This window comes from Monodelphis domestica, chromosome 2 (genome assembly GCF_027887165.1).
Source record: "Monodelphis domestica isolate mMonDom1 chromosome 2, mMonDom1.pri, whole genome shotgun sequence".
NCBI lineage: Eukaryota > Metazoa > Chordata > Mammalia > Didelphimorphia > Didelphidae > Monodelphis > Monodelphis domestica.
In genome coordinates, this window is record NC_077228.1 from 107,643,230 (window position 1) to 107,669,557 (window position 26,328).

Below are 26,328 nucleotides of genomic sequence, written 5' to 3' on the forward strand. Positions count from 1 at the left end.
ATATTAAGAATAGTAGTCCTTTCAAAATATTAGCAGCAGCTTTAGTGCAATGTGGGCTTAATCCTCACATCCACTAGAGGTGGAATGAAGAATGTGGTCTATGGGTTAGGAGTTACAATGGAATGATCCAGCTTTAGAGGGGAGGGACCAAAGGAATAAGAAAGAGAATTAGATAACATTGGGGGGAGGGGGAGGTCTAATAGGATGAGTAGATATTCCAAGGAGATGAAATACCCAGTTCTTCTATCAACCCTTAGGGAAGGGAGCTAAGTCGTTCAGCAAGGATTAGAAGCTGGTCACTATCTGGAATGAAAAGTAGGCAGCAGGGAAGGAAAGGTCAAAAAGTCTTTTTGGATGGTGGATGAATGTTTTTCACAAGAATACAGACAAATTCTTCCAACTTCTTGGCGGCCACCTGCCCAGCCATCAGTACCTCTTCATGATTGGCAGTCTCATGGGTTTCGTAGTCCAAGATTGATTTGTTCGTAATGAGGGAGAATCCAAAGACCCGAAGGCCACAATGTCTAGCCACTATCACTTCTGGCACCGTGCTCATGCCCACAGCATCAGCCCTTATTTTCTGCAGAAACCGACACTCTGCAATGGTTTCAAAGCTGGGGCCTCCCACCATAACGTATGTTCCTTCATGAAGTGGTCATTCTTGATCCATTTGTTTCCATATACCATGGGCCTTCTCTCTCAAAATTTGATCATAAGCATCAGACATGGGAGGAAACCTTTCTCCAAATCTTCTATCATTGGGTCCTCTGAGTAGATTTTGGCCACTGAGACCTGCCAAGTTGATTTGATCTCGGATCAGCATAATATCCCCAACTTCATATTCGGGGTTCAGTCCACTAGCAGCATTGGTGACAATTAACGTATGCACATTCATAAGTTGGAAAACCCGCACAGGGAATGCCACCTTCGAGAGTGCATAGCCTTCATACACGTGGAATCGACCCTGCATAATCACACAGCATTTGTCATTTAAGTATCCAAATACCAATCGCCCTGCATGACCTGGTACTGTGCTCTGAGGGAAGTTGGGTATCTCACTGTAGTCAAAGGCCTGCAATTGGGTCACTTTATTTGCCAACCTCCCCAATCCAGAACAGCAGATCACTGCTATTTGGGGCTGATGTTCAGTGAGGGATAAAAGCCACTCAGCTGTTTTCTTATAATCCTCATACTTGTACTCATTCTCCATGGCTCCCTCATGGTGTCCTGCTCCACTCGGCTTCTGCCTACTCTCCTCGGCTCCGCTCCACTGGAGAGCTCTGTTTTAAGGAACCTCAAGGTCATGGATAATCCCTGGATAAACCACTGAACTTTTTGCTGCTGGGCAGCCCAATCACTAGTTATTCCCTTTGCTTGGACCAGATGGTTTGCAAATGCTTGCCCTTGGTTGCAAGGGGAGTTAAGTTAGAGTGTGGCAACAAACAGAGCCTGCTTTCCAAAGCCTGAGTCTAGGTAAGAAGGGCAAGGCTCAGTCACCATTAGGCTGCCCCTTTGTTTGCCATGAAAGCCCATGAAACCAAGAAAATATCTCCCATTGTTGGAAAAATCAACTCAAATGGCACAATGTACAGAGGGGGAAGGGACAATGATGCAATTAAGCTATTGTGGGTGAGGAATGTGGAAACATGGATTGCATTACAACACTGTTATGACCTCTAAGAGGCTCTTTACTGCCTTGGGGAGGGAGATAATCTTAATCACAAAATGCTAGATAACAATCTTCAACAAATGTTTCTACGTTTAATTGAAAAAAAAATCAAATTACAAAAAGAAGCTATTTCAGGAAAGCTTGGTGGCCAGGTCTGGAGATGGGAACTCCTGGGTTCAAACTTTTTCTAGCCGTGTGACCTTGGGTGAGTCACTTATCACCAATTGCCCAGCCCCTGCCACTCTTCTCTCTTGTAATTGATACTTACTATTGATTCTATGACAGAAGGTAAAGAAGAACAAGAAAAGAAGAAGAAGAAGAAGAAGAAGAAGAAGAAGAAGAAGAAGAAGAAGAAGAAGAAGAAGAAGAAGAAGAAGAAGAACAAGAACAAGAACAAGAAGAACAAGAGAACAAGAAAAATTAGGAGGAGAAGAAGATATTGCAATTGGAATTGCAATTATATAACAAAGGGTGATACATGTGTCCATTTGGACTTCAGAGTTTATGAGCCTATATGGATTTGTTGAAGGATTATTGTCTTTTACATTCTGAAGAGACATTGTGCTTCTCCCAGTTTCTGCTACACTCCATCCTCATCTAAAAGACAGGTCCAGATTTGAGCAATGAAACATTATTCTATGCTCAATTAAAGAAGAATATTAACAGTGGTCTGCAGGATTAGAGAGCTTGATGGAAGGACTTGCTCCTATACCAAGGACTGAAGCACAACTGGGAGAAAGCGGGATCCAAAACGGATGTGGACAGAGAAGGTCAGGCTGCCAAGGCAAAACCAATTCGATTGTTGTGCCGGTCAAATTCAGTGTAGAACTTTCGGATAAAGGTTGCTCCCAGGATCCATAGAGGTCCATCCCGGGTTGTCATATCCAGGCCATTGATGGCCACCAGGCACATCTTTGGATCTCTCTTGTTAACCTCCTGCAAGGAGAGAATAATTTAGAATGATGCTCTTTAACAAACCTGCATGGTCCTTCACCCCCTTCCTCTTCTTCTGATCCTAGCTTTTAGAAAATACTCAATTTAGCTCCTGGTTATGATAAAAATCACAGAATCTTAGCACTGGAAGGAAAGGGATGACAAGATTGCAAAGGTTCAGTTAGAAGGAAGCATAGAAGGCATCTAGTCCAACATGAAGGAAAACTAATATGATATGCTTGACAAATGCCATCTTGCCTTATGCTGAAAACATCCAGAAGAGAGGAACCCATTGCTTCCTGAGTTAGTCCATTCCACCATGTGTTAGCAATTAACATCAGGAGATTGTTCTTTATATCAATCCTGCTAGTTTTGAAGTTTATTCAACCTCTTTAACCTTCTACCCATCTTTCCTAGCTCTTCTGTCTGGAGTCAAGCAGAAACACAATAATTCTTCTTCCTCCAGTTAGTCCTTCAAGTACATAAAGGTAATGATAACTTCCTCCACCACAACTCCACAACCAGCTCTTCCTCCAAACTCTTCTCTAAGCTAGACATCCCCAGTATCCTAAACTGATCTTTTTTTACCAGCCTGTTTGTCCTCCTCTGGGAAATCTCTAGCTTATCAATGTCATTCCACCAATGTAACATCCAGGACTAAATGTAGCATCCCTGATATTCTGATCAGGACAGAATGCAGCAGAGCTAGTACCTGCCTTCACACTGTAGCCTAAAATGGAATCAGCTGTTTTCCCCCTTGCTCTATCACCTTGTTGACTGATTCTGAGTGTGCAGGTCACTGAATCTCTCTGATTTTTTGTCAAACTACTTCTATCTACCTCTCCCCATTTACTTGGGAAGTTTATTGTTGGAACCTGTGTGCAAGACTTCACAATTATCTCTATTATTTCCTGTGAATCTTAAAATTTCTCAGATTCTACCTTGGAACATTTGGTTAAGCTATTCCCCATTTAAACAATGGAGGTACTTGATCAGGAATGCATTGGGAACTTTAAAATAACTCCACCCATTCTTAGGCATACCTTGGGGGAAGATAAAGTTGTAAAATTCCTTACTGAACAATGAAAAAGTACTTAACCCATACTGTTTTGTAAGGCAAAAGCACTTAAACTAGGTCTATTTTTAGATCTAATGCAAAAGGGTAATAAGTACCTATAAAGGTTAAATTAATCACTAAAAGGTCAAGCTTAGCAAAGAGATGTGAAATTCTCAGAAGTTTTAGTCTACCCAGAGAAGGTGATAACAAGATGTGAATTAAGAATGATCAGTCCTTTGGAAAATGTCTACTGTGATTGGTAAATGTGAAATTTTAGGGGAGGTGACATAGGAGAAAATTCTCTTTAAAAGGAACTGTCTGAACCAATTCAGGTAGTTCGATTTAATTCAGCTTTGGAAGCTCAAATTGGAGGTCAGGAATCAGAGGAGGCTGCTGGGTTTCTGAACACTAGAGTTTTGCTTGGAAAGATCTTGTGGTGAGCGATTAAAGACTGACTTAGTTTCTCTCTTAAAGAGAAAGACCTAGGCCCTAGCCTTTTCCTACTATTTCCTCTTACTCTGTCTCTTTCCCTTTCATTAATTCCTTCATTTATATTAATTAAAATCTCCATAAAACATAGCTGACTTGGATATTTCATATTTGGGAATTTTTTCCATGGCGACCACTTATTTTTGATATAAAATCAAGATGCTAAAAATTATCTTTACAGTTTGGGCAATTCACAGTCTTGAAACCCATATTTTCACAGTCACATTCCTGAGCCTCAAAGTCATACAGTTCAGAGGTGCCAAACTCACTGCTATGGAACCCAGTTCTACTTGAACTAAACTAAAATGTAATTAGGAGGAAGCTAGGTGGCTCAGGGGATAAAGAGTCAGGCATGGAGATGAGAACTCCTGCGTTCAAATGTGGCCTCAGACCCTTCCTAGCTCTGTGACCCTGGGCAGGTCACTTAACCCCCATTGCCCAGCTCTTACCACTCTCATTGCCTTGGAACTGAGGGAGGCCAGAAAATGGCCAACCTTGAGAAAACAGGAAGGCCTAACAGGCTGACCTGTCAGAACTGTAAATATGCCAAATCCTAGCAGGAAGGCCTAATGAGCCTTGAGAAACTTGTCAGAACCATGCCAAACCGCCAGCTGCAGTAGGTACCAGATAAAGGCCAGGAGGACCCCAATAAATATGTCAAACAACAGGCCAGGAAGACCCCAATAATATAGAATTGTCAAAGTTCCAAGAATAGTAGGAAGCAGATAAGAGCCATACATGCAGGCAAAATTCCAAGGATGGTATATAATAGATAAGGTGGCTAGAAAACCGTGCCTACAGAAAAGTATAAAAAGCCCAGCCTGTCAGAAGCAACTCAGAACTCTGAGGATAGAGATTCCCACTGATGCGCATATCAGTTCAATAAATGGCTCCTCTCTGCCAGTTTGCATTGTTCATGGACTTCCATGGTGGTGGGTGAAATCCCGGACCTTAACAGAAACAATACAGATTATTGATTTTTAAGACAGAGGGTAATTTTTAAAATGTAATTGAGGGTACCTACATGAGTAAATGGATAGAGAGACAGGCCTGGAGATGGGAGACCCTAAGTTCATGATACTTTCTAGCTGTGTGAGCCTGGGAAAGTCACTTAACTCCTGTTGCCTAGCCCTTATTATTCTTCTGTCTTGGGACCCATACACAGTTTTGTTTCTAATATGGAGGTATAATTTTTGGATGGAAGGTACATTTAAAAAATGTAATTGGGGTTACTAGGTAGCTCAATGGATAAAGAGCCAGGCCTAGAGGTGGGTGGTCCTGAGTTCAAAACTGGCTTCAGATCCTTCCAAGCCATTTGAACCTAGGTAATCATTTAGCCCAAATTACCCAGGCCTTGGTTATAGAACCTATTCTAAATAGAAGGTAGAATTTTTTAAATGATATTATGAAATGTTGAACAAAATAAACAACTACACAATACATTATAGACAATGTTAATTTATCATTTTTGAAGTCAATATGGGTCCCATAGGAATCCTTACTGTTTAAATTAGATACCATTGAAGTAGTCCAACTCCTTGTTCATTTCCAGATTCAATAAAAACTCTTTTTGTTGTTTCCGTCTGTCAAATTACTGCTTAGCTTCTTTGAGATGTACTGACATTTTCATTTCCTAACACTTAATCATTCATCAAACAATAAATGCCTACTATTATACTTTCCCAGAGACCCTTGGTTTGATGGCATCTGCCTCCTTCTTCATCTAATCATTTTTTCAGACTCCTGTAGCGCTCTCCCACCTTGCTTTTCCCTTTCCCATAAATCCCACCATCATCCCATTTCCTTTCAACCTGTTAAATTCCGACACTGCTCTTAATTTAATTTTTTTTTGTTAACTCTAATCTTCTCTCTTAGAATAGACAAGGCAGAAGAGAAGTAAGAGCTAGGCAAATAGGGTTAAGTAACTTGCTCAGAGTTACACGGTTAGGAAGTATCAGAGGCTAGATTTGAATCCAGGTGCTCCCAATTCTAGGCGTGGTGCTCTATTCTTTGTGCTACCTAGCTATTCCCTGCTGTTTATTTCTGATGATCAATCCCCCACCCCTCACCCCATTCCACACCCCACTGATGGTCCCCTCTTAGGGGGTAGCCTCCAGGAAAATTCCCAGTCTAAAACCATCTCAACTAATGAGAACAAATGTCAAGTGCTTTATAACTCTTAAAGGGACATATAAGTCTTATTATTTCCTATCACTTGTATGGGAAATGCAAATCCTCTCCAGAAATACACATCTGGCTTTCTTCTAGTTGGGATGGGAAAAGGTCAGAACACTATGTCCCAGGAGGAAATAGAACCTAGAGTGACTGGCCCTGTCAGGAAGGAGACCACCTCCACATTTTTAACCAGGGACAACTTTGGGCAGATCTCCTTTCCTGAACAGGTCTCCCTCTACCTTCTCCTTCACCCCAGGTCCACAATTCTTTTGTATTTGGGTTACCCTATGAGCTGGAGGCAGCTTAGTCTAGTTTTAATTGAGCCATTGTCATTTCAGAAGAAGTTCTTGAAGCTGTCCCATGGTGAAGCTCTCAATAATAATAATAATCATCAATATAAATATAATAAATGCCTAATATTATGAAATATAAGTACTAAGTATCTTTCCAAAGTACCTCAATGCTCAGATATGCTGTGAAGTAGCTAATGAAAACATTATTTTCATCACTTTATATTGAGGAAACCAGGGACAATTGGGAAGTTAAAGAGTTCTCCGAGAATCAAAGATCCACAATCTTTTTACCACACCATGGTCATGGTTCTCTTGTTCTGCCATATGGATAGCCTTAATTTCTGGGAAAGAAAGCTATTTAAAAGAATCTTAAATTTTTTTTTTAAAATTCTTACCTTCTGTCTTAGTACCAATTCTAAAACAAGACAGGAGAACAGAAAAGTCTGGGCACTCGGGGTTGTGACACAGCTAGGAAGCCTTTGAGGTCAAATTTGTATCTAAGACCTCTTGACTCCAGGTCTGGCTCTCTATCTCATGGCTGCCCTTATTTAGTAGAATCTTAAAGTTGGAAGCATTTCGAGAGATAATAAAGGCTAACTGTCTTATTTTATAGGTAAGAAAACTGAGGACCAGAGAGGGGAAATGAATTGTCAGATGACTAGTGACAGAGCAGCCCCTAGAAGCCAGGTTTCTTAATTCAATTCATTTAAACAAACCTGAAGCATATACAATTGTTGCACTATGCTATAGGTGCTGGCAGTACAAAGACCAGAACAATACAATAACCAGAACAGCCCTTAAGGAGCCCCCATTCTTCTTCTTCTTCTTCTTCTTCTTCTTCTTCTTCTTCTTCTTCTTCCCTTTTGTCTTAGAATCAGTACTATGTATTGGTTCCAAGGCAGAAGAGTGGTAAGGGCTAGGAAATGAGGGTTAAGTGACTTGACCAGAGTCACTGAACTAGGATGTGTGTGAGCCCAGATTTGAACCCAGGAACTCCAATCCTTGAGTCTGATTCTCAATCCACTGACCTACTCAGCTGCCCCCCCCCCCAATCCTCATTCTACTGAAGATAACATAACCCACACCTGAATGAACAGATGCAAGATAATTTGAGAAGAAAACACTGACAACTGTAGGGGAGTCAAACTGAGGAGCCTGCATTTTATCAGAGAGGGCATATGGTAGGCTATGAGGTTGATACAAGGCATGGTAAATGCTAATATTTTAGAGCAAGTAGGGAACAATTGGAGATTTTGTGCAAAAGCATGGCTGAGTCAGAGCTGTGCCTTAGGAATATAATTTTGGTAGTGGTAAATAACATATTGGAGAAGAATGAGACTAGAAACAGAGAGACTAATTAAGAGGCTTTTGCAGAACAGATATTAAAAAATGGAGGGGAAATATAAATTGGAAACAAAAACCCTACAACAATTATAAATAAAACTAAAACTGAAGACTAATAAAATTGATTAACCCTTAGCTAACCTGATTAAAATGAGAGTAAAAAATCAAATCAGTAAGGGAGCAAATGAAGAAGGTGAAATCATAGAAAAATCAATAGAAATAAAAGGAATAATCAGAACACAAGGTGCACAGTTGTATGTTAACAAAATTGAGAATACAAAAGAAATAGAGGAATGCCTTAATAATATGAAATACCCACACCTTCCAGGGAGATTCTTTACATAACCCACCTCAGAAAAGGAAATAGATTTATGTATAAATCAATTACAAAAGGAAAAAAATAAACCTCTTGATCCTGATGAATTCACAGTAGAATTCCATAAAACATTTTTTAGCACTTACCTTCTATCTCAGAATTGATACTAACTACCAGCTTCAAGGCAGAACAGGAAGGGCTAGGCAATTGGGGATAAGTGGCTTGCCCAGGTTTACATAGTACGAAGTGTCTGAGATCAAATTTGAATCCAGGTCTTCCCAACTGCAGATGTGATATTCTATCTACTGAGCCACCTAGCTACCTTGAACTCTATAAATCTTTAAAAAAAATACTTATTACCTATACTTTACAAATTATCTCCAATAATTGACAGAGCACCCTATCAGAATCCTTTTGTGAGACAAATAGAGTCTTAATACCTAGACCAAGGAAAGATAAAACACAAAAAGAAAAATCACAGGGCAATATCATTAATAAACATTGACTCAAAATATTAAACAAAATAATATTTCAGAGATTCCTTTAAGAAATCCTTCATTATGATCAATTGGGTTTATACTAGGGATAGAAAGATAGTCCAATATTAGAAAAATAATCATACAATTAGTAATAATGATGATGATTGTTAACATTTATATGTTGTTTACTCTATGTCAGGTCTTATGCTAAGTACTTGACATCTCACAACAACCCTGGGAAGGAGGAACTATTACTATTCCTATTTTATGGATGAGGAAACTTGGGCAAATAGAAATAAAATGAGTTGCCTAAGACCCCATAGCTAGAAAGGATCAGAGGTAGGATTTGAACTCAGAACCTGAATACTACCAGTCATCCTTGTATCCACTGTGCCACCTAGCAACCTAGGTTATTAAAATCCAAGTATCCAAAACTCCCATGATCATCTCAAGAGAAGCAAAATATAACATATTTTTATGATTAAAATGCTGCAAAGTATGGGCATAGATGGAGACCTTTATATTAATGCAAAAGACATCTATCTTAAACCAAAAGATCATCACCACATGCAATTGGAATATACTAGAATTGTTTTCAATAAATACAAAGAGGAGCAAGGATGTGCTCTCTCTCTCTATCCACAATTATTTTATATAGTTCCAGAAATGCTGTTAATAACAATAAGACAAGATAAAGGAATAAAAGAAAAAAAAACACTGTCTCTGTTGATCATCCAATTGAATCTCTGACCCTGAGTTTCCTCATCTGTAAAATGGGGATAAAACTTATATACTATCAACTTTCTAGGGTTGTTGGGATACATATACTTGATAGCCCAAACACTTTGGGGCTAGTTAGTAAATGAACCATCTTTTATGGAGGAAGCATAGAAGTACCTTTAACTCTCTATATTCACCACTCCCCTACCCTGGTTTTTAGCCATGCAGCTGATTCCTAATTCCTAATTCCCATGGCCCCCTCCTTCAGAGAGAGAGATAGACAGACAGAGAGTGATCCAGAAGCTTACCTCTAAGACATATTCAGAACCTTGGAGTGTGAAGTTCTTGCCATCGAAGTTGAAGGAGATATTCGGGAGCTTGGGTGCCATGTCACATTTTACAAAATACTGTGGGCATAAAGGGTCCCAAAGCCTGTGTGAGTTCCAGGCATTCTAGACCTCACATGTGCACAGATCAGTAAGAAAGGGCTTGATGTGTCATCTGGATTCCCTTTTTCAGTGTTAGTCCAGGTTCAGTTTACACAGTCAGAATCGAAAGTAGCCCCAGAGGCCATTGAGTTTTACCTCTAATTCGAACAGGGAGCCCCTCTGCCTCCATGGGGGCAGCGAGGGGATAGACTATTGAGCCTGGAGTCAGGAAGACTCATCTTCCTGAGTGTGGCCTCAGATACTTATTAGCTCTGTGATCCCAGACAAGTGACTTCACCCTGCTTGCCTCAGTTTCCTCATCTGTAAAAAGAGCTGGAGAAGGAAATGGCAAAACCACTCCATAAGCTTTGCTAAGAAAACCCCACATGGGATCATGAAGATTTGGACAGGACTGATGATGACTAAGCAACTGCTCTATAGAGCTGGTGTCAAACAGAAAAGTCTATTTCGTTAAACATTTCTTTTCAACATTTGCCAGCTTCCATCTCCAGCATAGGCATCAGGTGATCATCAAATGATCACTTCCTTCCTTAGGTAATAGGGGATTCATTTTCCATTGAGGCAACCCAAAGTTGAATGACACTTTGGGGCAGCCCTCATTTTTAGGACATTTTTCATACATTGAACTGAAATTGGGATTGTCTAATTCTACTCCTTGCTCTTAGCAAATGGCTCTCTGGGGCCAAGTAGAACAAATTCTTATCTCTCTTCTAATTGATAACCTTTCAAATATATATGTATACATATATTATATGTAAATATTTTTTAGAGGTGGAGTCAAGATGGCAGCCTAGAAGGAGCAGAAGTTCAGACCTCTGAATACCCTTCCTTATTGAGCACAAACTGAATGCTCCTAGGGGACTGAAAATCAAGCCTAACAACAAGACAGAGTCAAGGAACCCTCCTGCTAGACTCAATTCACAATGTACACCCCCCAAAAGCTGGAATCCGAGAACACTTGGGTTTAAAGGGAAGGCAGAGGAAGGTCCCAGGAATCTTCCCTCCACCCACCTAGAGCACTAAGACTCCAGTGGCAGCAGGAACCTCTGGGCAGGAAAAGGTGCTGGTTTGGAGGGTTTACCTTGTGGGCAGGGCTGTGCCAGACTCAGAGCATCGAACATAGACAGCGGGGAAGGAGCTAGAGAGGGAGCATAGAGCTGGCAGCCTGGCCAGAGCTGTGGAGATCCTCCATATTTGCTCCTGCCTTCCAGGAGCTGTTGGCCTCAGAGCACATCCAGACCAACTCAGCTGAACTTAACCCTATCAAACCTCTTCAGAACTCAGGGAAGGCCAGGCTCCACACCCTTCCCTCATTGACTTCTGGACTTGAATCCAATCAAAAGCCTCCAGAAGACAGGGAAGCTCAAATCCCCAACAACCCTCCCCCAGAGACTGCACCGAGAGATCTTCTGTTAAATCTCCAAGAGGGGAGACTGACAGAAGCCCCCAAAACCAAAAAAATGAGAGGAGCAAGAGCACAGACAAATATGAGGAGCAAAGAAGGGGTGAATATGAGCAAACAACAGAAAAAGAAGAAAGAAATTACAATAGGCAGCTTCTGTACAGGTTCTGTACAGCAAAGAGTGAACGAAACAGAGGGGGAGGGATCAGCAAAGGAAAAATCAGAAATCCCAGCGAATTAGATACAGGCTGTGGAAGAACTCAAAATGCAATTGAAAACACAATTAAGAGAGGCTGAAGACAATTGGAAAAAGAACTTAAAAACTAAGATAAGTCATCTGGAAACAGAAAATAGTGTCTTGAAAGCCAAAATAAACCAGCTTGAAAATGAGGCAAAGGAGATGAAAGATGAGATAAAGAGGAAGAAAGATGACCTTCATAGAAAATCAGACCAGAAAGAGAAGGATGACCAAAAAGCCAGTTATGAAATCCAGTCTTTAAGAACCATAATACAACTAGAATTAAGTGACCTCACAAGGCAGCAGGACACTATAAAACAAAACCAAAAGAATGAAAAAAATTGAGGAAAACATGAAGCATCTCATTCCCAAAACAGAGATTTTAGAAAACTGTTCAAAGAAAGACATCTTAAGAATCATTCGTCTATGAAGACCATGACAAAAAAAAAAAAAAACCTGGACACAATACTATAGGAAATTATTGAAGAAAAGTGCCCCAATATTCTAGAACAAGAGGGAAAAGTGGAGATTGAAAGAATCCACAGATCACCTCCTGTACTTAATCCCCAACTGACAATACCCAGGAACGTTATAGCCAAATTCAAAAACTATCAGACCAAAGAAAAGACATTACAAGCTGCCAAGAAGATGTCATTCAGATACCATGGAACCACAGTGAGGATAATGCAGGATCTGGCTGCATCCACACTGAAGGACTGAAAGGCATGGAATATGATATCCCAGAAAGCAAGGGAACTAGGTCTACAACCAAGAATCAACTACCCAGCAAAACTGACTATATTCTTAGAGGGGAAAGTATGGTCATTCAACAAAATAGAAGAATTCCAAGAATTTGCAAAGAAAAGACCATTCCTGAACAGAAAACTTGATGTCCAAGCACAGAACTCAAGAGAACCATCAAAAGGTAATTAAAAAAGAGGGAAAAAAAGAAAAACAAGACAAAACAAAAAATTTTTAAGAGACTCAATGAGTTAAAATGATATGTATCCCTATAAGAAAAGAGGTCATTGGTAACTCTTAAAAGTTGTTGTTATCAACTAGGCAGCTAGAAGAATTACATTTAGAGGGAAGAATGACACATTGTATAGGATGAAAGGAGAAGACATAAATAGGTATATAGATATATGCATGCATAAATACATATACATGTGTGTATATCCATATATATACAATTAGATCTAAAAAAAGAGGTTAATACTAAAATAAATGGGAAAAGAAACAAATGGGGGCAAATTTAAGTCACAAAGAAGCTAATGATGGGAGGGGGGAGAACATCAATACACTGGAAGGGTAAAGAGGTTGGAGATAGGAAATACTCAACTCTTATGCACTTTGAAATTGACCCAAAGAGGAAAGAACAATCCAATCCATTGGGGGCAGAGAATAGATTTGTGCCCTATGGGAACTAGAAGGGTAATAAACTGACTGTTGGGGAGGGATGCAGTACAAGGGATGGAGAGGGTGGGGGATAATTTTAGAAAGACTACAGGAAAATAAGGGGGGAATAAGAAGGGAGGGGAGTAGAAAGGAAAGTAAAATAAGGATGGGAACTAGGGGAATTGATAAAAAAACAAACATTGTTGTAGAAGGAAATAGTAAAAGAAGAAAAGGCAGGGCCAGGAGTAGAAATCAAAATGCTGGGAAATACACAGCTAGTAATCATAACTCTGAATGTGAATCGAATGAACTCACCCATAAAACACAAGCAAATAGCAAAGTGGATTAGAATTCAAAACCCTACCATATGCTGTTTACAAGAAACCCACATGAGGAAGGTAGATATGCATAGGGTGAAAGTAAGAGGATGGAGCAAAATCTATTGGGCATCAACTGATTATAAAAAGAAGGCAGGAGTTGCAATCATGATATCTGACAAAGCCAAAGTAAAAATAAATCTATTTAAAAGAGATAGGGAAGGTAATTACATCCCGAGAAAAGGCAGTATAGACAATGAGGAAATATTCGTACTCAACGTGTATGCACCAAATGGCATAGCATTCAAATTTCTAAAGGAGAAACTAGTGGAGCTCAAGGATGAAATAGATAGAAAAACTATACTAGTGGGAGACCTGAACCTTCCTCTATCTGAACTAGATAAATCAAACCAAAAAATAAATGAGAAAGAGGTAAGAGAAGTGAATGAAATCTTAGAAAAATTAGAGTTAGTATACATGGAGAAAAATAAATAGGGACAAAAAGGAATACACCTTCTTTTCAGCAGCACATGGTACATTCACAAAAATTGACCATGTATTAGGGCATAAAAACATTGCAAACAAGTGCAAAAGAGCAGAAATAGTAAATGCAACCTTATTAAAAGGGAGACCTCACCTCAAATGAAGAGGAAATTAAGGCAATCATTAAAAACTACTATGCCCAATTATATGGGAAAAATATGGCAATCTAGGTGTTATGGATGAATACTTACAAAAATATAAATTGCCTAGACTAACAGAGGAAGAAATAAATTACCTAAACAACCCCATATCAGAAGAAGAAATTGAACAAGCCATCAAAGAAATCCCTAAGAAAAAATCCCCAGGTCCAGATGGATTCACAAATGAATTCTATCAAACATTCAAACTAATCCCAGTTTTATACAAACTACTTGACAGAATAAGCAAAGAAGGAGTTCTACCAAATTCATTTTACAGCACAAACATGGTACTGATCCTAAATCCAGGCAGGTCAAAAACAGAGAAAGAAAACTATAGACCAATCTCCTTAATGAACATAGATGCAAAAATCTTAAATAGGATGCTAGCAAAACGGCTCCAGGAAGTTATCATGAGGGTTATTCACTATGACCAGGTAGGATTCATACCAGTAATGAAAGGATGGTTCAATATTAGGAAAACCATCCATATAATTGACCATATTAACAAGCAAACTGACAAAAATCACATGATTATCTCAATAGACGCAGAAAAACCCTTTGATAAGATACAACACTCATTCCTTTTGAAAACACTAGAAAGTATAGAAATAGAAGGGCCTTTCCTAAAATTAATAAACAATATATATCTAAAACCATCAGCAAACATCATCTGCAATGGGCATAAACTAGAAGCCTTCCCGATAAGATCAGGAGTGAAACAAGGATGCTCATTATCACCTCTACTATTTAACATTGTACTAGAAATACTAGCTGTAGCAATTAGAGAAGAAAAAGAAATTGAAGGTATTAAAGTTGGCAATGAGGAGACCAAGCTATCACTCTTTGCAGATGATGTGATGGTTGACTTAAAGAATCCTAGAGAATCAGGAAAAAAGCTAGTTGAATTAATCAGCAACTTTAGCAAAGTTGCAGGGTACAAAATAAACCCGCATAAGTCATCAGCATTTCTATATATCTCCAACCCATTTTAGCAGCAAGAATTAGAAAAAGAAATTCCATTTAAAATAACCCTAGACAAAATAAAATACTTAGGAATCTATCTACTGAGACAAACACAGGAACTATATGAACACAATTATAAAACTCGCCACACAATTAAAACTAGATCTAAACATTTGGAAAAACATTGATTGCTCATGGGTGGGATGAGCTAACATAATAAAAATGACAATCCTGGGGGCAGCTGTGTGGTTCAGTGGATTGAGAGCCAGGCCTAGAGATGGAAGGTCCTAGATTCTAATCTGGCCTCAGCTACTTCCTAGCTGTGCGACCCTGGGCAAGTCACTTAATCCCCATTGCCTAATCCTTACCACTTATTGGCTCCAAGACAGAAGGTAAGGGTTTAAAAAAAATGACAGTCCTACCCAAATTAATTTACTTATTTAGTGCCATACCCATTGAACTACCAAAAAACTTTTTTTACTGAATTAGAAAAAAAAAACATAACAAAGTTCATTTGGAAGAACAAAAGATCAAGGATAGCCAGGGAAATCATGAAAAAAAATGCAAAGGAAGGAGGACTTGCAGTCCCAGATCTTAAACTATGCTATAAAGCAGTGGTTATCAAAACAATTTGGTACTGGCTAAGATACAGAAAAGAGGATCAGTGCAATAGACTTGGGCTAAATGACCTCAGCAAGACAGTCTATGATAAGTTCAAAGATCCCAGTTTTTGGGACCAAAACCCACTTTTTGATAAAAACTGCTGGGAAAATTGGAAGACAGTATGGGAGAGATTAGGTTTGGATCAACATCTCATACCCTACACCAAGATAAACTCAGAATTTGTGAATGACCTGAATATAAAGAAGGAAACTATAAGCAAATTAGGTGAACACAGAATAGTATACTTGTCAGATCTTTGGGAAAGGAAAGATCTTAAAACCAAGCAAGAGCTAGACAGTAACGGAAAGTAATGAATGCTGGAGGGGATGTGGCAAAGTTGGGACATTAATTCATTGCTGGTGGAGTTGTGAATTGATCCAACCATTCTGGAGGGCAATTTGGAACTATGCTGAAAGGGTGATAAAAGACTGTCTGCCCTTTGATCCAGCTATAGCTCTGCTGGGTTTGTACCCCAAAGAGATAATAAGGAAAAAGACATGTACAAAAATATTCATAGCTGCGCTCTTTGTGGTGGCAACAAATTGGAAAATGAGGGGATGCCCTTCAATTGGGGAACGGCTGAACAAATTGTGGTATATGTTGGTGATGGAATACTATTGTGCTCAAAGGAATAATAAAGTGGAGGAATTCCATGGGGACTGGAAGAACCTCCAGAGGGAGGTTGATGCAGAGTGAGAGGAGCAGAACCAGGAAAACATTGTACACAGATACTGATACACTGTGGTACATTCAAACGTAATGGACTTCTTAATTAGTGGCAATGCAATGACTCTGAACAACTTGGAGGAATGTACAAGAAAAACCACTATCCACGTCCAGAGGAAACACTGTGGGAGTAAAAACACTGACGAAAAACAACTGCTTGAATACTTGGGTCAAAGGTATATGGTTGGGGATGTAGACTCTAAATGAACATCCTAGTGTAAACAACAACATGGAATTATGTCCTGATCAAGGACACAAGTAATACCCAATGAAATTGCTCATTGGCTGAGGGAAGAGTGTGTGTAGGGGAGGGAGGGAAATAATGTGATTATTGTAACCAAGGAATAATGTTCTAAATTGACTAAACCTTTTCAAATGAAAAAAAAATGTTTTTTAATTATAAATTACCCTATTCTAATAGCTGGATATTATAGAGGCCGATTTGACTCTGTCTCAGGGAGAATTTTCTAACAGTTGAACATTTGGATGTTGTTCAATTGCATCCAATTCATCATGACCTAGTATGGAGTTTTCTTGGCAAGTACTGGAGTCATTTGACATTTCCTTCTCCAGTGGGTTAGACAAACAGAAGTTCAGAGACTTGTTCAAGGTCACAGAGCTAATAATTTGAACTCAAATCTTTCTGATTCTAGCACTCTATGCATTGAGCCACTTCAGTGGTGCCAATAGTCAAATTTTGTGGCAATAAATAGAACTGTTTACCTTGTGTAAGGTGGTGAGCTCCCTATGAGTGGAAGTGTTCCAGCAGATGCTGGGTGAATACCTGTAAAGAATGCTGTGCAGGAAATTTGTGAACAGGTTAGAATGAAGACTTCTGAGGGTCCTTCTAACTCTTAAATCTATGCTACCTTCTGAGTAATTATTGCATTTGCAGGGAATGGGGCAGACTGAAATGGGACAACCACCTTTGAGATTACCACCTCTGAATCAGCCCCCTTATGGCTCTTACATTCTCTGGGAAGTCAACTCCAGGACTCTGGTTTTACCCAGCCCTTCTTGGCAACCCCCACTCTCTTCTTCTTCCCATAGTTTGGTTGCTTACTTCTTGCTCGTGCTCCTTAGCTCCAATCGCCTTCATCAGGGCCCATATGTCCTCAGATGGGCCTGTGATGTAGGATGTTCCTGTGTCCACAATAGCAGGACATCCATCCTCACAGGACAGCACATAAGACTTGAGAGCCACCCTGTATGGGAAGGTCAGAGACAGAAAGAGTGTTCACAGGCCAGTAGGGTCAGGCAATTCCCCCCCTCCCCAGAGACTTAGAGCTTCAGATTAGGATCTTGGGGACAGAGCAAAGAACAGATACAATCCCTTCCTTCAGGGAGTTGATATTTGGATAGAGTGGATGTGATGCTCCAAATACATGGGAAGGACATTTCAGAGAATGTGTTATATAGGTGGAAAATAGTTTAGCTGGGGGATAGTTAGGTGGTTCAGTGGTTTGAGAACAAGACCATGAGATGGGAGGTTCTGGGGTCAAATCTGGCCTCAGACACTTCCTGTGTGTTCCTGAGCAAGTCACTTAATCCTGTTTATCTAGATTTTACTGTTTTTCTGCCTTGGAACCAATACACAGCCTGTAAGAGAGAAAGTAAAGGTTAAAAAAGAGAGAGAAAAATAATTGAGCTAAAACTGGGGAGATTTCCTAGAGGACATTGGACTAGAACTTCCACGTATTAGAGGAGACGGAGGTGGACAGAAGGAACCAGGTCTAATGATTAATGTTTGTAAAGCATTTCTTCATAATCAATTCATGAAGGAGGTATAGGATAGTACAATTAATCCCATTTTACAGATGAAGCTATGGTGATTGTCAGATCCAGGATTAAAAGTCAGATCTCCAATTGCAATTTCAGCAGTCTCTTATTTTTATCAAGCTGTCAAGTCCTTGGATTGTTAGGGTTAGTTCCTCCCCTTCTCACCTTCCTCCAAATACGTTAGGAATACTCCCTCTGTCTCCTCTTCCTTCTCTCTCATGAATACCCAAGTTTCATGTTCTTTTTAATTGTATATTGATACATCTTCTGATCAGACATGGGGAATATGAAATCTATTTTGCATGAAAGACTTTTATCAGACTATTTACCACCTTGGAGGGGAAAGGAGGAAATGAGAAAATCTGAATCCTAAAATGTCAGAAATCAATAGCCAAAAATAGTTTTTTCCTGTATTTGAAAAAGATAGAAAAGAAAACAGATAACCCACCCTCCCCCACCAATAGTCTATGGCAGAGGAAGCTGGGTGGCACAGTAGATAGAGCACCAGGCCAGGAATCAGGAGGACCTGTGTTCAAATTTAGTCTCAAATGATTCCTAGCTATGTGACCCTGGACCAGTCACTTAACCCAGTTTGTCTAGCCCTTGCCTTTTTGTCTTAGAGTTGATTATAAGAGAGAAAGTAAGGGTTTAAAAGAAATAGTCAATGACAGTGCTCCCTAGTGAAAAATAATGGTGGATAGATAGAAGTCATTCCAGAGGTATCTGAATGTAGAAAAGTAGGTGACAAAAATTCTTGGGATTGGCAAAACGGTAGATTTGTATGGATTTCAGGGTGAGTTAGGAGGTGGAATGGAATTAGAACCAATGGCGATTCCTGACCCTTGCATCTGGATCTGCCAGAAGTCTGGATGGCTGATCTTGATGTAGTGAAAGTTCCCTTGGTAATATTTGGGGTCTCTGCCTCCAAGTATCAGCTCTCCTTCGGTTTCCCCCGACTTCCTGGAAGGCAGATGACAATCTTTTCACCCTGAGGTCTGAGGATTCAGGGTCAAGGGGAAATAGGGAGAGAGGTTTGGAGAATAGGGACAATCAAGTCAATAAACATTTATTAAGTGTCTACTATGTGTCAGGGACTAGGCTAAGCATTGGATTGGGCCATGGGGATAGGAGGCCCAGGCCCCAAAGAACAGGGCTTGGCATCTCAGACAAGATTCTGGGAAAGATGGCAGGAAGGTAAGGGTAGGAATGCATGGGATTGTGACCAAAAGGGTGGGGAGGGGTGGGATTGGTGCAGAGAATATCAGCAGTCAGTCTCCAATGAGACTGGGCCTCTTTGGCAATTTATATTTTTGTAAGTATTCATCCATATCACCTAGATTGCCATATTTGTTGCCATATAATTGGGCACAGTAGTTTTTAATGATTGCCTTAATTTCCTCTTCATTAGAGGTGAATTCTCCCTTTTCATCTTGGATACTGTCAATTTGGTTTTTTTCTTTCCTTTTTTTAATTAGACTGACTAGTACTTTGTCTATTTTATTTGTTTTTTCAAAGTACCAGCTTTTAGTCTTATTTATTAAATCAATAGTTTTTTGACTTTCAATTTTATTGATTTCTCCTTTGATTTTTAGGATCTCTAATTTAGTCTTCATTTGAGGATTTTTAATTTGTTCACTTTCTAGTTTTTTAATTTGCATGACCAATTCATTGACCTCTGCCCTTCTTAATTTGTTTATATATGAACTCAAGGATATAAATCCCCCCCCCACCCCCCTCCGAGTACTGCTTTGGCTGCATCCCATAGGTTTTGAAAGGATGTCTTACCATTGTCATTTTCTTCAATGAAGTTATTAATTGTTTCTATAATTTGTTCTTTAACTAGCTGATTTTGGAGAATCATATTGTTTAATTCCAGTTAATTTTTTATTTATCTCTCCATGTACCCTTACTAATTATTATGTTCATTGCATTGTGGTCTGATAAGGTTGCATTTATTATTTCTGCCCTTTGGCACTTGTTTGCAATGTTTTCGTGCCCTAATATATGGTCAATTTTTGTGAATGTACCATGTGCTACTGAAAAGAAGGTGCATTCCTTTTTGTCCTTATTTATTTTTCTCCACATGTCTACTAACTCTAATTTTTCTAAGATTTCATTCGCTTCTCTCACCTCTTTCTTATTTATTTTTTGGTTTGATTTATCTAGTTCAGATAGAGGAAGGTTCAGGTCTCTCACTAGTATAGTTTTTCTATCTATTTCATCCTTGAGCTCCACTAGTTTCTCCTTTAGAAATTTGGATGCTATGCCATTTAGTACATACATATTGAGTACAGATATTTCCTCATTGTCTATACTGCCTTTTAGTGAGAGGGAACCCATTATCTCACAAAGCAGCCTCCACTCTTTTCACACAACTCTAGTCATTAGGAAATTTTTTCCTGACACCAGCCTAATCATCTCTATAACTTCTCTGGATTGCCATTGGTTCTGCCCTCTGGGAATAAATAGAATGAGCCTAACTAATCTCTTTGTAATATGGTAGCTTTCCCAGTTCTAGAAGACAGCCATCATGTTCACTACTCGTCATAATTTAGTCTTCTTTTTTCCCCAGCTAAACATTCATGACTCAGGGTTCTCTACCTTAGTGGATGCCCTCCTTTGGATCTGTCCCAGACTATCAATATTCTCTTTGTTCTGTGGTGCCCAGAATCAAACAGGGTTCTCCAGAACTAGTCTGTGCAAGTCAGGGGATTGGTCAGTAGTACTACCACCTCCTTATTTTGGATGCTATGCTTTCCAAAGCTAAATAAAAATAATTTTCTCATGATATCTCATATAAGTGAGTCCTCTTGCCCTTCTTGCTCCAGCAGAGGGCACAGTCAAGGGCAAAATTCACTTCCTTTCCTCCTCCCTAGGGTGTGGAATCCCACTCCAGAAGAACAGTCTCACCTGCTGTAGTAGATAGAGAAGATATCTTCCTTCAGCACCCCTTGGGCCATTATGTTGTCAAAGACAGGAGTGATTCCATTCATTGATTGAGTAGGGAAGCTGAGGCCCAGGACTCCATCAAAGAAAGTCAGTCCAAAGGGTATAAAAGACAGTGATGTGGCCTCACCAAATACCTGAGTCACCTCTATTCCACCAATCTGTGGATTTAAGAAGCCAGAGAAGAAAGTTAGCTGACCAGGCATGGTTCTGACCATAGACCACAACAAATCAGCATACTGGTCCCTAACTTGGTGTACAGTCCATTATTAGATTTAGAGGATTTAGAGAAGAAAAAGAAGAAAAGCAGGTAGTTTGAAGATCGATTCAGAAGGTAGTATTTTTGAAGCACTTTTTAAAGATTTGTATGGAAGGATAGTCAGAGTGGTTTTTGCTTTTGCTGCTCCTATGTTGCCATCTTGACTCTGACCCCCAGATTTAGAATTCAAGGGATCATTGAGGTCATCTAGTTCAAACCCTTCATTTTATAGATGAGGAAACTGAGGCACAGAAGATTAAATGATTTGCCCAAAGTCCCACAGTAAGCACAAGAGTCCCTGCTCCACCCTAATCCTCTCTGGCTATAGCCAACACTCCCCTTACCTATGAGTTGGGTTGCATGACAACCTAACCCCTTCACCACTCCCTATGTGCCCCCTGGGCTCCAGGCTGCCTTCTTATCCTCTTCCAGGATGGCCTTGCTACTCATCAAAACCTGATGTCACCTAGATAAAAATATTCATGGAGTTTTGGGAGGCACAGCCCAAGTTGTCCTGCACATTCTCCCTCAGGAATGACCTGACCTAAAGTCAACCCAACAGGTCAGGACCTGGAGGAGCACTGGGTAGAGAGGAACAGATTTGAATTTGAGCCAAACTGGAATAAGTTGGATCTTTTAGTCTGTCTTTCACTTCCTTCTCTACTTCCTTTAGCCCCTTCTCTCTATGACGTCCCTAATGCCTTCCTTCCACTCCCAAAGATTCCCACCCAGCCACAGTTCCAAGGTATTGGTCCAAGCTTCAGATTGTACCCTGCCCCCACACCCCAAATGTCTCTCTTCCAAAATAAACTGTTTTCAGGTGATTCATTTCCCAAGATCTTCTCTCTCAGTTGAGAGTCAATAGGATGCTGCATGGATTCATACAGTAAGTCTGTCTTTACCACTAACTGGCCTGTGATTTATTCTCTAAGATAATATAATGCCCAAATCCAGTCACAATGCTAGTGCCCTCCCTTAGGGAAATGAGGAGAGAGGACTTGGAGAACAAGGGAAGAGATATATAGAAGAGAGATTTTTTATTTTCTCAAATCATATCACAGGAGGAAAAGAACAAGGAATGGACTAGAACTACTAAGTATCTTACCCTTAAGTGAATCACATGCAAATTACACACAAAATACCATGAAAATAATCCAGATTTTCTTTTTGAGGCAGTAACTGAACCACTTTCTAGGATAGGTATGTGAGCTGTATCACTACTCCCTAGTGACCAAACGGACGTAGAAGAACTCCATTGTTTCCCAGGACCCATCTGTTCTCAAAGTAGGCTGACATCCATCCCCTTTCCTTAACCTCCCCCCTTTCCCACAAGGATTACTCCAGGATCCTAAATTATGGGAAATTGGTGAGGGGAACATTATTTCCTATGGGAGGTACTCACAGTCAGTATATCCTGGCTCAGGAAGCCGTTGACGTGACCAGATGCATACCAGACATCGAAATCAGACCCATTTGTTTTGTAAGTAGAGGAAAGTGAGGAATGGTATCCTTTGTGCATCTCTGGGGAAGAGACAAAAACTAAGTAGGGCAGTAAAGGCAGGAATGCACTGAGATCAGAAGGAGATTGGGCTCCTCTCTCTGTCACTAATGAGTGACCTTCTCTGTCCAGAAAGGGGGCCAACAGATGCTCTCTAACATCCTTCCTAACAGTCTACAATTCTGCAATCTGCTGTCACTGGTGGGAGCACAGGTGGATAGGGTTAAAAGTTTTAGGAATGTGCCTAGTTGTGTGACTCTGGGCAAGTCATTTGGCCCCATTTGCCTAGCCTTTGGCCTTCTGTCTTAGAGTTGTTAATGAGACAGAAAGTCAGGGTTAAAAAAATAATAAAGGATGTGCCTAAAGGCATCATGGTTGAATAGAAAGAGTCCAAAGCAAGGAAGACTTGGCTTTAACACAGACTGGCTTGCTGACCCTTCACAAGTCTCTTACTATCCCAGGGCTTAGCTAAGACCCCCAAGTCTCAGAGAAGGTGCCCATGGGTACTGGTTGAGGGGGTTTCTTCACCTGGGAGTACCCATCTCAAGGAAACCCCAGGTCAATCTGTACCCCTCAAGAAAACCTTTACAAATGTAAAAATGATGGATATATGCTATCTGCCCTACACTCTGTCAGGGCCTAAACTAGGTTTCAGTTTTGTTGTTTTTTCATATATTACAACCCAAATCCTGCTGCAAACAAGGGAGACTTTCATTTGGGATGAAAACCCTGACATCACCCCCATTATGAATACAGAGATTGTGGGGAAGCAGAGCTCCTTCTGGGAACTTCCTGGGTGGACCAGTATAGTAGGGCTCCTCTAGCCTGTCATCTGTCAGCTTCCTATTTAACCAAAGCAGTTAGTTGGTGTTTACATATTGCTAAAGATTGAATGGACTTTCAGCTTATGCCTAAGCCCCACTTGCCTTACCCTAGGTAAGCCTCTGTACTCTGTTTAGGATTCCTCCTGAGCTTTGTTCCATCTTTTAAATGAATCAGCTTGAAGCATCTCTAGTCTTGGGGTGGGGGTGGAGACAGGAAGTACACAATGTATAGTGGAGAAATAAGTGTTGATTGATGGATTAGGGGCTAAGGACCTGCAAGAGATGCTAAAATGATATTGATGGAGATCTAATTGCTAGGAGTCATGAGAGCTCCTTGAATGGAGGTTAAATGCCAAGGATGGAGCAGGTCTAAGTGTCAGTGAGAGAGGGCTAAGGGACAGAGAGGGCAATTAAATGGAGGAAATGAGAGGGATCTAGTTCTTGGCAGGGCATAGTTAAAAACCATGGGGCTTCCTAGCTGTGTGACCCTGGACAAGTCACTTAATGCCCATTGCCCAGCCCTTACCTCTCTTCTGCCTTGGAACCAATATACAATATTGATTCTGAAATGGAAGGCAAGGATTAAAAAAAGCCACGGGACTTTAGTGATGAGAATGTGGCTACAAGCATGGAAACACAAGGCAAAGTGAGGGTGCGAATGAGGAGAGGCTTAGGAATTCTGTCTTGTCCCAGACTGAGGAAGACCCAGATTTATCTTCAGGGGATCAGATTTTATTTTGTATCCCCCCCTATCATTCATCTTTTCTGGCTAAAAGAACAAGGAGCTGGGAGTGAGAACTCCTGGGTTCTATACACAAGTCTGATAGTTCTGGACTTTTGTTTCCGCTATTTAGAAAGGTAGAATTATCCCTAACCCTATTGAATGATGGATTGGTGGATGAGAGGATAGGAGGAGAAATGACTTAGATTTACACTGGTTTGGGGAAAAGCACAAAATTCAACCTCCCAACCAGGAGAACCCGGACCTTGGTGCCAAGGGGCTAGGATCTTACCACACACGTTATTGAATGGGCTACAAAGGATGGAAGGCACCCAAAAGTCAGAAGAGCCAGTGTCAAAAACAACTTTGAAGGTTTGGGGTGGGGTGCCAATACTGATCTCACCATAATACTGGATCTGTGGGCATAAAAAAAGGAGAGATTGATGGCAAATCATCTTAGTTCCTTGGACTTCAGTTTTTTCATCTATAGAATGAGCAGATTAAACAAAATGATCTCTTAAGGGAACCTCAAGTTATGAGATACAGAATAGTGTACTGGAAAGTGTGAGGGACTGGTCAGCTTTTCATTCCCAGCTCTCAAAAACTAACTTTGTGTGGCCTTGTGCTACTCACCTAACTTTACTGAGCCTCATCTTGCTCATCTATAAAGTGGGGATGATACCTTTTTGAACTACATACCTCTAGTGTAAACAAAAACACTTTATAATCCTCAAAGTATTGTAAAGATATATATTTTTACTATTATTACTTTTAATTTTCTGTGCCTTACAGTATTTTTTTCCTTTGACCTAGAAGTTCTGAATGTTGGTTATAACATTCCTAGAAGTATTCATTTTTAATTTCTTTGAAAAAATTACCAAATGAGTTCTATTTCCATTTTGGCCTCTGATTCTAACTACTTTGGATACTTTCTTTTAACATTTATTGAAATATATCTAGGCAGTTTTAAAAATGGCGTTCCATAGGTAGTTCATTGTTTCTTAAATTTTTTTCTCCTTGATCCATTTTCCTGTTTAGTCATTTTTGCTATGAGATACCTTAGACTTTCTTCTATTTTTAAAAAGCCATTTAGCTTTGTTTTTGTTTTACTGTTGTCTCACAGAATCACTGGCTTCCATTTGATCCAGTCTAATTTTCAAGTAGTTTGTTCCTTGGGCAAAGTTTTGCATCCCTTTTGCCAAGCCTTAATTAACTTTCTAATTCTTTTAGAAGTCTTATTTATTTTCTATTTTTTTTCCTCTAGTGCTCTCATTTAACTGATAAAAACAATAAAAAAAGATTTAAAACCCTTGTTTCATATCATCTAGAATTTCTAGCTGGATTTGTGCCCTGGGGAGCTTTAGAGAGGTAGAGATAAGTATCAGTAGTGGAGAGCTTACATCCTCATAATTGGTGAGAACAATAGAGGATATATTATCATACAAGAAGTTGTCTTCCACTTTCAATATTCGCACGTGCTTGCCCTTCATCTTCATGGCCTCTTTGACTGAGGTCATTTTCTTGAGGGGAATCCTGACCAGGAATAGAGGAAAGAAAAGACAAGCATATTAGAATTTCCCAGGGTCCCCTACTCAATCCCTTAAGATTATTTCACTCATTCCCCTGCCCCCCAGTTAGGAATACCCCAACTTCTGAGACCACACAGTAGAGAGCTGCACCTATTTCTAAGATCCCAGGAAATTCTGGGGCCCGGGTATCATGGGTAGTTTTACCTGAACCAGATTAAAATGTAATTGTGAAATGTTTCACAAAATAAATAAAAGCATAATGAAACATCAAGAAGGTTTGTGATTTTCCAAGTCAATATGTGACTCAGAGGGATCCTTTTCTAGTGGAGTTTGACACCACTGGTCAAAAAGGTTCCTTGTCTTCTCTTGGTCAAGGACTTTTTCTTTCATTCAACCTTAATCCCCCCAGTTTGTTTTCTGCATTTAGATGATTATTGCAATGCCCCGACCCCCTCCGC

At 40.0% G+C, this 26,328-nt stretch overlaps 1 protein-coding gene and 1 pseudogene across 1 annotated transcript; both read right to left on the reverse strand.

Annotated features, from left to right (window-relative positions):
* Window positions 1-301: 301 nt before the first annotated feature.
* On the reverse strand, window positions 302-1,319 carry LOC100016969 (purine nucleoside phosphorylase-like; annotated as a pseudogene).
* Window positions 1,320-2,285: 966 nt separating this feature from the next.
* Window positions 2,286-25,858, reverse strand: LOC100017009 (renin-like). Its single transcript, XM_056814622.1, has 8 exons — window positions 25,742-25,858; window positions 24,634-24,757; window positions 22,701-22,819; window positions 21,004-21,200; window positions 18,934-19,053; window positions 17,378-17,519; window positions 9,784-9,882; window positions 2,286-2,605 (listed from the first exon to the last, which is right to left on the reverse strand). The coding sequence occupies exons 1-8, from the start codon at window positions 25,856-25,858 to the stop codon at window positions 2,441-2,443; spliced, it is 1,083 nt and encodes a 360-aa protein (XP_056670600.1). The 3' UTR covers window positions 2,286-2,440.
* Between the last annotated feature and the right edge of the window lie 470 nt (window positions 25,859-26,328).

Coding starts and splice junctions, on each gene's coding strand:
- LOC100017009 (XM_056814622.1), bottom strand. CDS start 25,858: ATGACCTCAGTCAAAGAGGCCATGAAGATGAAGGGCAAGCACGTGCGA. Junction 17,520..18,933: donor TGGCAGATCCAGATGCAAGG/GTCAGGAATCGC, acceptor CTTCCCATACAG/GGTGGCTCTCAAGTCTTATG. Junction 9,883..17,377: donor CTAAGGAGCACGAGCAAGAA/GTAAGCAACCAA, acceptor TTATGCCCACAG/TATTTTGTAAAATGTGACAT.